Source organism: Columba livia, chromosome Z, assembly GCF_036013475.1.
Source record: "Columba livia isolate bColLiv1 breed racing homer chromosome Z, bColLiv1.pat.W.v2, whole genome shotgun sequence".
Taxonomy (NCBI): domain Eukaryota; kingdom Metazoa; phylum Chordata; class Aves; order Columbiformes; family Columbidae; genus Columba; species Columba livia.
The window spans coordinates 76,419,419-76,430,491 of record NC_088642.1 but is presented as its reverse complement, the minus strand read 5'-3'; the positions used below and the strand labels follow the sequence as shown (position 1 = coordinate 76,430,491).

Sequence of the window (11,073 nt, the reverse complement as noted above, 5' to 3'; positions counted from 1 at the left end):
GCACTCCTTGGCTCTGTGCTAGGACTCAGTGTTCATGTAGAACAGCCTGTGAAAGTCTTTCTGTTCACTGCCATGACTACATTCCCCTCATTTTTCCCAGGAAATTCTGCACTTTACCCAGACGGCAATGGAAAAGGTGCTTGAAAACTACCACCGGATGCCTGACTGGGCAATGGGATCAATAGGTACGCAGACAGGGAATCTCGCTGCCCTTGGTTGGTGTGTGGCACTCCCCCAAAGTCTGCCCAGCTCTGCTTTCGACCTTGAGAAATACAGCCGAATGCACTGCTTCAGCTCCTAAACTCTGGCCATCTTCACGTCAGGTGGCACCATTGACAACCAGAGGACATCCAAGACTTATTTTGTACGAGACAAGAAGACCTGGTGGCTTTCCACATTGGACGTTTTCTCTGGAAAAGGTCCAGCGACAATCTTGCAGGTATCACGGAGAAAGCCTGACTTGTGGTTCAGCTCCAGGCGGAACAAGCACACAGCACTTCCCTTCAGCCCGGCCGTGTCACTCAGCCCTGCGATCTGCATGGCAGTCCTGACCCCTGCTCCCTGGCAGCGCTGCCCTGCCGTCAGGAGGGGGACCGAGCTGAACCCAGCTTCTGTGACCTGCCCAGCACCCTGGGCTGCATTTTGCCGAGGGAGCTGGTCCTTGGCAGCCCCCCTGCCACATCCCATCTCTCTCTGAAGGCGCCTTTGCGGAGCGGGTGGGAGTGGTGGGGGGTGCTGAGCCATGGGAGCAGGGAGAGACATTGCATGGGCCCTGCAGTGCAGAGTAGTTTTCGAAGGGCGATGGGGTGAGGTGCACTACGAGACCTGCCCTGTCTCTGCAGGCTCTGAGGAAGCAGAGCAGGCTCTGGAAAGGCAGTGGAGCCCCGAAGTTTTCTAGAAACACCTCCATATTGCTATGCTGCCCATGGGCTTGTAATCATTTAGGAGCAGGATTGCCACCCACAGGCCAGGCAAGGTCTCTGCTTCTGGTCCAACAGGCAGCTCTGTTGGGTCCTTGGTTGCCTTGCTGCTGATGGTCATGGCTTTGTACTTTCAGCACCGTATTGCCCCTGGGAACTGCTGGGCTTTCCAAGGATCTCAAGGCCACGTGGTCATCCGGTTGCCCGTAGAGGTCTGGCCAACGGCTTTCAGCGTCTGGCATATCTCTGAGGCAGTGTCGACTTCTGGGGAAGTCAGCGATGCCCCAAAAGATTTTGCCGTCTTTGTAAGTCTTTGCCTTGCCCTTCTCAGGTGTGCCTGGCCCCAGGGAAAAGCTGCTCCAGAGCTCTGCAGCTTACGGCGCCTTCCTCTGACATCTCCCTGGGTCTGGCTGCTGCAGAGCACAGCGTCCCCTGGGCACTGCTGGGGGGCACGTGGGGATCTGTGCCTCTGGGGCTTGTTTGCCTCATGGCCAAGGATCCTGGAGCACGTGCTCAAAGCAGCCTGACCCAGAGGCACCCTAACCTCTGTATAGTACCCCTTTTAGCCCAGGGAGGTGGGGAGGGGTTCCTGGCTTGGTCCTCGACGTGCCCTTTTCCTGACACCCTGCTTGGGCCTGACCTGCTCCCTCTGTCTCTTGTCTTTGAGGGAGTGGATGAGGCTGGGGCAGAAACTCTCCTGGGGACGTTCACCTATGACGTGAACAAGATGATTGCTCAGACGTTCCATGTGCAGGTACAGCAAGAGCTGTGGCAGAATGCCCAGGGAGAAGGCAGCATTGTCTGTGGGGAAGAGGGCAAGAGGCAGAAAATGGTGCTTTGTTGTGCTGGCCGAGGCAGCTGCCCCACCTTTGCCAGGCCATTCTTTTTGCTTGGGCCGTCACAGAGACAGCAGCAGTGGGAACAGGGCCGGGAAGGGAAGCAGTCCCCGTCAGGGTGATGGCGGGAGGGAGGACGGCAGACGTGTTCCCCCTCAGCAGGACTGTCCCCGCCTGCCACGGCACACAGGGCAGCCAAGCGCCTCCGGGTTCCACAGCTCCCTCAGCAGCCTCTGAGGCCAGGCCTTGGCTTTCCAGGCACAGAGGGCTCCTGCGGGGCCCTGGCCAAGACGAGTCTGGTTGCCCTCACTCCTCCTTGGTCAGTGCTGCAGTTTGGTCCTCAGCAGGGGGAGAGCGGGCAGAGGGGGCTCTGGCGACGTGATGTGGCTGTTGCCACCTGTGTAACGGTAGCTCCCCCGTTTCTTTCCAGAGGCAGCTTCCCAAGACCTTCCGGTACATCAAATTCCAGGTGGAGAGCAACTGGGGAAATCCAGAGTACACCTGTGTGTACCGAGTACAGGTGCACGGGAAGAGAGCCGGACAGGATGGTGACCGGCAGGCACTACAGATCATTTAGGACGATCAATAAAAAAGTTCTGTGGCAGCTTGTCGTGTGTATCTTCCTTGCTGGGACAGCTCTTTGGGTACTTGTCTTCACGGGCAGCCACAGTGAAGGATCTGGGCAGGCTCTCCTGGTCTTCTTGAGGCTGGATGTAGATCTCCTGGTGCAGCTGCTGCAGCCACATCCAAAAACGCTGGTGACATTTGGGCACCAGTTTATTGATGTCGTCGTGCAACTCTGCAGCAGGGAGCCCCGCCGTGTGCTGGGCCTGGAGGACGGCCGTGCTGCCGGGGAGCGGTAATAAAGGCCTGAAAACTGCAGAGCAAGTCTGGGTGCTCCTAGCGGTGCAGGTGGCGTTGCTGTCCCCGCCTGTGCTGCTTCCTCCCCTTTTCCTGGGGCGGTCTCCACCGTTTCCTCTCGTTCAACTTGCAGAGTACCACAGGGATATTCCCTCTGCTCTTGCACCTTTGCCCTGCTTGGACCATCATGGGGACAGTCCTGTGCTCTGCGAGTGCACCTCTCCCCAGAGCAAGCGCCGTTGGTCTTTGTATTTTTACAGAAGTGGCTTAGCAGCATTATTAGTTCCTGTTCACAGTTGGATTTAAGATTTAAGATTCCCTGGAGAGAACCGGCAGCCCTCAAAAGCTCCAATAAAGTGAAAGGCTGGAGGCCTTTGTCTGTTGCTCCTTAGCCTGTTGTTGGTGTTGAAAATTGCAGTTCTCCTTATCCTGAGTGTTCCATCTCCTGCTACTAGGCAGTTGAGGTTTCAGTCTGACAATGTCCCAGCTCCTGAGCCTGGAAGAACTGGTTTTGGTACAATGTTTCATGTGTAATTCTTTTCAGTCTCTGACGGTTTCCAATTGGCACAGTGGAACGTTTTTAAAGTAGCTTGAAAGTTCATCTGTATATAAGGACAGACTGAAAAACAGTGACTGAGTGGGATTTGTTAAGTCCTAGATCCACCCAACTGTTATGTTGTCTGTGATCAGAGCAGCAAGGAGGATATTCAGGAGTGCTAAGGGGCAAAGAGCAATGTGCTCTGAGCAAGTGTTGTGCCTTGAGCAACAGTGTCACGTCCCACAGTAGTTGTCCATAATGCCTGGGGAAACTGTCCCAAAGGTGCTCCTTCAGTTATCCCCGAAATCTCCTTTACACTAAATCCAAGGCACTGAAAGCGCTCAGCAGGGTAGGCAGTCCAGGTGGGCAGAGAATGGGTCAGACGTGCAGCGAGTCCCCTACAGCCCTTGGCTGCCCACACTGGACACCCCAAATCTGGCCACATAGCCACCGAGCCAGCATCAGGGACAAGGAACATGCGAGGTCTGCCTGCCTGCCAGAACGCTGGCGGGAAAGAACGAGTGCGTATGTGATTGTAGGTGCTGTCAGCACCAGAGATCTTGTAAGCGACCACAGTGGTGGGGCTGGGAGGCAGGCGGAGAAGGAGAGAGGAGTTGAGGAAAGGATCTTGTTGCAGGCAGAGCTTGCAAACAGCCCTCCCAAGTACAGAGGACCTGCTAAGCTCCACAGAGGCCCTCCTGATGCCTTGCACCACAGCTCTTTATTTGCTTTCCTCAGGCTCACAAACACTTCCGCAGTTGCCAACATCCCGAAGCCTGGGGGAGGCGTAATGAGTGACTATGCCTGTTGCTGGGAACGGGCGAGAGGCTTTAACCTAGTGGAAGGGGAAAGCAAAAAGTGGGAACTGGTGTTCTTGGTAGACCTTCCCTCCCACAGTGTGGCACATGTTGCAGCCTGTGTTCTGTAAGAGTGCTCTTCAAACCGTGGCCAGGCACTGCTGCTGTGCTGCCTGCCCCCAGAAACCATCAACTCAGATCTAATCCAGCATCAATACATAAAAACATGGACACACTGCTCCCAAAACTAAAAATCACAGCAAAAAGTACAGGGTGTTGGGAGGGAAGAATAAAAGTGGTGAGTGAATATTCAGAGGTTAACTTCCTGTTCACTTGGTTGGAAATGCAAAGCAGTGTGATGGCACAGGACTAACAGGCCCATAGAATTCCCTTCAGAAGGCCGGTTCGTGCATGGATTTAGCCTCACCACACAGCAATCATGGCATGGTCAGATAGGGAACCTGCATCACTGTTCAGAGCTCTTTGATGCCGTCTGGTACTTCAAATTCCAGGTGGAGAGAGACCGGGGAAACCCAGAGTACACCTGTGTGTACCGAGTACAAGTGTATAGGAAGAGGGTGAGACATTAGGACCACCTGCAGGCGCTACAGCTCCTTTAGGAAGAGTAATACAGAAGTTCTATGGCAGCTCTGCTTGTGTGACATCATTGCAAATGTTCTTCCAGGGACCTTCTGACAGGTGGAGCTGCCAGTGGGGAAGGGACCTTTCCCTGTCTGGTGAGAAGACATTTTCCTGCTGTTACGACCAGGAGCGTGTAACACAGGGGCCCGTAGTAGTTTCATGATTCCCTTGAGCTAAATCAAGGTGAAGTAGCACCAAATAATAAGTTAGATGCTGGATTCAAACCTCCTTCTCTGGGCTCCTCGTTGTTGCAGGTGGGAGAGGCACCCCGGGGCCCTTCACCCGCTCACCACTCTGCATCTCCTGAGAGATGCAGGGGAAGAAAGCGGCACGGGGCTGGGCGTCTGGGCAGATCCTGCTGTCAAAAGCCACCTGGCTGTGGTCCTGCGCTCCAGGTGGCCTGGCCTTAGTAGGGGCAGTTGGACCAGGCTGTCCTTGCCTGTCCAGCCCAGCTGTGATTACCGCACTGGGATTCCTAACCCACTCCTGGGTCCTGTGCTGCGTGTCTGCACCTCGTGGTCTGGGCTGGTGTGTCCCAAGTTGGGGCACAGGGCCTTCAGAGCTGCCAAGCCCACGTAGAGGATCGCTATTTGCTCCACAGCAGGGGGAGAGCAGGCAGAGGGGGCTCTGGCAATGTGATGTGGCTGTTGCCACCTGTGTAATGGCAGCTCCCCCCATTTCTTTCCAGAAGGAGCTTCCCAGGACCTTTCGTTACATCAAATTCCAGGTGGAGAGCAACTGGGGAAACCCAGAGTACAGCTGTGTATACCGAGTATAGGTGCATGGGAAGAGGCTGGGACACGATGATGACCGGCAGGTGCTACAGCTCCTTTTGGAAGAGTAATAAAGAAGTTTTGTGTCAGCTCATCTTGTGTATCTTCCTTGCAAATGCTCTTCAAGGGAGCTTCTAACAGCCTGAGCCACCAGTGGGGAAGGGACCTTTCCCTGTGTAGTGGAAACTATTTTCCTGCTGTTACAACGCGGAACAAGTAACACTGGGGTCGTAGCAGTTTTGAGATTCCCTTGGACTAAAAAAAGGTGAAACGACACTAAACAACCAATGAGGAGTTGTATTCATCGTGGAAGCAACCTGAACGTGGAGAACGTAATGGTGGGTGGTGTGGCTTCTAATGAAAGTTTTATAAGAAGAGGATAGGCAGGAAAAGGAAAAGAGAAATATCACCACCCTTGGCTCCCACAATGATGACGACAGACGTGGCAATCCTCCAGTGATGGACATGCACCTGGCTTCTTGGAGTGGTGCCTTTGTAGTCCAGTTCCTGCCTCTTAATTATGCCAGTCATGGCCCTTGTCAGGGCTGCTCCGTGCTGCCCCTCAAGGACTTATGTGATGCTTACCTGATTATTGATCTTCTGCATTGTGGGAGGTGATCGTGGAGGGTCTTTCAGGTGGTTATAAGCCCGTTCCTCAAATAAATTCTGTACAACCTCTTTATCATACGAGGTGCTTATGCAACAGATTTGTGGCTCCTAAAATTTAAAGGGCATTTTGTCTTTTGATTTAGAAAGTGTGGGATCAGTTCCAGGAATTAGGTGTCATTAACAATTGCAAACCTAATCCCGGCAATTTCTCGTCTGTTTCTCTCAACAGATTTTAATTGACAGGACACTCCTTAAGTAGAGCTCTGCTAGGGAATGATGATAACTTCATCAGTGTATGCAGAATAGGATTAGAGATAGGCATTTAATTGTGTTATTTATTTAATTGTCTTTGAATAACTTCAGATGGAATTGCAAAGAATATTACAATCTTATGTATAAAATATAATCAGAGGACTTGTGAAACCAGGACAGCTGGAGACATGACCTTCCATTCCCTTCCTGCTGAATCCATCGAGGCTTTCGCTTTAACAAATCCAACCCCAGAGTATTTGCAGGAGTTCCAGTGTCATAGTGGCTTTGGTGGGGGTGGTGTCTCCAGGCAGCTGACACTTTACTCGAGCCATAATTTTGTAGGGCTTGTAATCACCAGAGCCAGATCCTACCAGGTCATAAAATGGGGACCCCACCAAAAAACCCCCTTTCAGTGGTCAGAGCAGGAGGTCTGTGAACGGAGCCCTCCCTTAGATTGGAACACTGTCGAAGGAGCCTTCCTGGCACTGAGTGCCCTTGCCTCCTCTTTGGTGAGAGACGACTCTTCTGGATTTATTCTTATGTGAGCCTGATCCCAAACTAAGCAAGCGATTATTTTCTGCTGGGCCCTTGTCTCTGGGAGCTGCAGGTGTGGGTGAACCCACAGGGTCCCGCTCTCCAAAAAGGCACAGCAGCCCCCTCCAGGGTAGCCGCTCTGAGGTCACAATGGACGTCACCAGTCGGCTGTGGTGAGGTCATAGTCGCTGCCCTCTATAAAAGCCCACGCTCAGAGGTGGGCAGCAGCACAAAGCAGAGTGCTTTGAGCGGCTGGTGATCGGCTCGAGAAGCGCTGTTTGCATCTCGTCAGTAGATCAACATTTTCCTTCTGCGTGGCCACTGTGCTGGGCCTGAAGAGGTGCCAGCCATGTTGGCCACAAGAGTGCTGGGGCTCTTTGCCCTTTGCATTTTAATTGTGTTTTGTAAGTATCCCCGACCAAAACTGGCCCCATCAGTGCTGGGGAGAGGAACAAGCTCCTGAGGAAAATAACCCTCTCCTGCCAACGTGACCCACAGCTGCTGGTTTTTACTACTTGGACTCACGAGGTTCGGGACATGGAATGCTGAATGTAAGTGTCTCTTGCAGCATAAAGCCAACACCTGCCAAGGCCGTGGCTCTGCCCTCCTGGCTGGCCTGGGAAGATGGGGCACCTGGTCCCAGATGCCCATCGGTGCCAAAGGAGAACATGGGATGTGTTGGGGCACTGCCACTTGTCCTTCAATCTCCTTAGCGCCTGCATGGGGCTCAACACGGAGAGGGATCTTCCTGAGTGAGCTCTGCAGGGTGCCAGGCTGAAGCACGGAGCACTTTGGCAGAAGGTGCCTTGGCTGCCTGCGTGGCTCTCAGAGAGCCTGGGGGGTCAGATGGAGACCTGAAAGATGCTCTGCTGAACACGGCTGTAACAGACCCCAGCCCTGGGGTCGGGGTCTCCCAAAGGGAATCCAAGCAGCTGGAATTTCTGCCAGCTCTGCCTGGGGGAGTCTCCTTTGGGAAGCCCTGGCAGTGCTCCTCATGCTTGTTGCAATGGCTGTCTCTCCAAAGGGTCAATTTTGTCAGCCAACAAGCTCCTTCAGAGGTCCACCATCCCTGTTCTTTATCTTGCAGGATGAGAGTGGGCTTTCTGAAGCGGAGCTGGAGTCACTGAGGTAAGAGCACCTTCTCGCCAAGGCACGCACCCTGTGGAGCCATCTCAGCTGGCTTCGTGCTGCCCACACTCCCTTGCCTCGCATCCAGGACTCCTGACCTTCGCGGTCTGCCAGCTGTGGTGCTGGAAGGAGCAATCAGTACAGCAGAGGAAGGAAAGGCGCAGAGACGGGGGTGACCAAGCCCAGCGGGCCCCTCTCTGCACAGGGTTTGGAGCCTGCCTGCAGAGACTGGGCAGCTGCTGGACAAGACCTGCTTTCCTGTGTCTGCAGGAAAGCCCAGGGCTGGCTGGAGCAGATGCGGCAACTCAAGGAGACCGAGGATCAGGTGTCTGCTGCCAAGAGGAACATCCTGCAGGCAGTGACTTTGGCCCTGGAAGAACACGGTGTCCAAGAGGAGAAGAGAGAGGTAAAGGTGCCAGGGGTAGATCTGAGACCTTGCTACCTTTTTGGGCTCCCTCCTGCTGCTTCCTCCTGGCACTCTCCAAGTGAGCAGCTTTTCCCACAGGTCTTGCCTTGGGGTTTCCGATGCACAGGCACTCCTTGGCTCTGTGCTAGGACTCAGTGTTCATGTAGAACAGCCTGTGAAAGTCTTTCTGTTCACTGCCATGACTACATTCCCCTCATTTTTCCCAGGAAATTCTGCACTTTACCCAGACGGCAATGGAAAAGGTGCTTGAGAACTATCACCTGACTGGGTAATGGGATCAATAGATATGCAGGCAGGGAATCTCGCTGCCCTTGGTTGGTGTGTGGCACTCCCCCAAAGTCTGCCCAGCTCTGCTTTCGACCTTGAGAAATACAGCCGAATGTACTGCTTCAGCTCCTAAACTCTCGCCATCTTCACGTCAGGTGGCACCATTGACAACCAGAGGACATCCAAGACTTATTTTGTACGAGACAAGAAGACCTGGTGGCTTTCTACATTGGACGTTTTCTCTGGAAAAGGTCCAGCGACAATCTTGCAGGTATCACGGAGAAAGCCTGACTTGTGGTTCAGCTCCAGGCGGAACAAGCACACAGCACTTCCCTTCAGCCCGGCCGTGTCACTCAGCCCTGCGGTCTGCATGGCAGTCCTGACCCCTGCTCCCTGGCAGCGCTGCCCTGCCGTCAGGAGGGGGACCGAGCTGAACCCAGCTTCTGTGACCTGCCCAGCACCCTGGGCTGCATTTTGCCGAGGGAGCTGGTCCTTGGCGGCCCCCCTGCCACATCCCATCTCTCTCTGAAGGCGCCTTTGCGGAGCGGGTGAGAGTGGTGGGGGGTGCTGAGCCATGGGATCACGGAGAGACATTTCATGGGCCCTGCAGTGCAGAGTAGTTTTCGAAGGGCGATGGGGTGAGGTGCACTACGAGACCTGCCCTGTCTCTGCAGGCTCTGAGGAAGCAGAGCAGGCTCTGGAAAGGCAGTGGAGCCCCGAAGTTTTCTAGAAACACCTCCATATTGCTATGCTGCCCATGGGCTTGTAATCATTTAGGAGCAGGATTGCCGCCCACAGGCCAGGCAAGGTCTCTGCTTCTGGCCCAACAGGCAGCTCTGTTGGGTCCTTGGTTGCCTTGCTGCTGATGGTCATGGCTTTGTACTTTCAGCACCGTATTGCCCCTGGGAACTGCTGGGCTTTCCAAGGATCTCAAGGCCACGTGGTCATCCGGTTGCCCGTAGAGGTCTGGCCAACGGCTTTCAGCGTCTGGCATATCTCTGAGGCAGTGTCGACTTCTGGGGAAGTCAGCGATGCCCCAAAAGATTTTGCCGTCTTTGTAAGTTTTTGCCTTGCCCTTCTCAGGTGTGCCTGGCCCCAGGGAAAAGCTGTTCTGATTATTGATCTTCTGCATTGTGGGAGTTGATCGTGAAAGTTCTTTTAGGTGGTTATAAGCCCTTTCCTCAAATAAATTCTGTACAACCTCTTTACCATACGTGGTACTTATGCAACAGATTTGTGGCTCCAGAGCAAGACAAAGTAGTTTGAAAACAATTTGTGATCAAGTAATTTTAAGGCTGTGCTTTAAAGAAATCAGAACACTGGACTGTCTTGACATGTCCAACTTCAGAAATCTGGCATGTCATCTGAGGTGGGCTGGCAGGACCTAGGGACAATGACACCACCTGCTTTTTTTTTTTTTTTTCTTTTCTTTTGTATGGAAAGGGGCTTTAAACCACAGGCCTTTTAAAAGGCCCTGTGACATGAAAGCCATGAAGAATCAAAGGTTTCAGGGTGAAGAATCACTTTATTACATTTCGAGCCCCCTTTGACAACATTCTGAAAAAGCCTCATACATGCAATAAAGGTAGCATCCAAAAAGCTTCAGAGATGCTCCTTGCCAGACACATCTTCACATGTTTATAAACCTCATTAAAAGAAAGAGGTGTTACCCTGGCAGTCAAGCTAGATTTTTGCCAGTGCTTGCAGATGTTTTTATGAATATTCTTATGCTGCTAAATCTGGACTCACCATTTCCTTGATAGATTGAGGTTTCTGAGTCTATGGTGAAATCATTTTTCTGTCATATGTAGATATTCTAATCAGATGAAGAAAATAGAGAAAGGATAGTCACATTTTGTGGAGATACAGTCAACTATATATTACTGTCCCATCCCAACAGATGGGATGAGGAATGAGTTAACTCTGAACATGACATGCGCCCTGATTCAACAGATGAGACCAGATGTGGGTTAAGTCTGGGTTAATTCTGAGCAGTTATGCGACCTGAATGACAGTCACTCCAGGTGTCCAATTAAATTATGAGTTTTACTAAAAGTACATGTTGGAATACTAGTTACAGCGAATAGTGGTTTGGCAAAAGTATTTTATGACATCACAGAACTTATCAATACATTAACAACAAAAGTCCTAGTACGAGCGATGTATTGGCAACCATTAGTAGCTATAATACAAGACTTAACAAGAATCCAACAGCAGAGCTTAAGATACTGTTACTCTTATGTCGCGGTTGAGACGGACAAACGACATGGACCAAGTTCTTTCAAGATGAAAGTAATAGATGCCATTTATTGCTACAAGTGCATTTTTATACAATTCTACCAGTTCATGTGTCTTTTCACTATTGGTTACAAGTTACAGCACTAACATCTCATTGGTTAATTTTTCTATCATCCATGTTATTCTTCTATCCCTTTCTCTCTCACGGGTACATCTCTCCTTTCTCCGGATACTCCTTTACTCCCATCTTT

General features: G+C 52.2%; 1 protein-coding gene across 1 annotated transcript; it reads left to right on the top strand.

Annotated features, from left to right (window-relative positions):
- Positions 1–903: 903 nt before the first annotated feature.
- On the top strand, positions 904–8,589 carry LOC110355980 (SUN domain-containing protein 3-like). Its single transcript, XM_065047086.1, has 7 exons — positions 904–1,225; positions 1,588–1,674; positions 2,187–2,315; positions 4,465–4,530; positions 7,850–7,890; positions 8,161–8,296; positions 8,524–8,589. Exons 1-7 carry the CDS (start codon positions 1,034–1,036, stop codon positions 8,587–8,589), a joined length of 717 nt encoding a protein of 238 aa, XP_064903158.1. The 5' UTR covers positions 904–1,033.
- The last annotated feature ends 2,484 nt before the right edge of the window (positions 8,590–11,073 follow it).

Coding starts and splice junctions, on each gene's coding strand:
- LOC110355980 (XM_065047086.1), top strand. CDS start 1,034: ATGGTCATGGCTTTGTACTTTCAGCACCGTATTGCCCCTGGGAACTGC. Junction 2,316..4,464: donor GACAGGATGGTGACCGGCAG/GCACTACAGATC, acceptor TTCAAATTCCAG/GTGGAGAGAGACCGGGGAAA. Junction 8,297..8,523: donor TCCAAGAGGAGAAGAGAGAG/GTAAAGGTGCCA, acceptor CATTTTTCCCAG/GAAATTCTGCACTTTACCCA.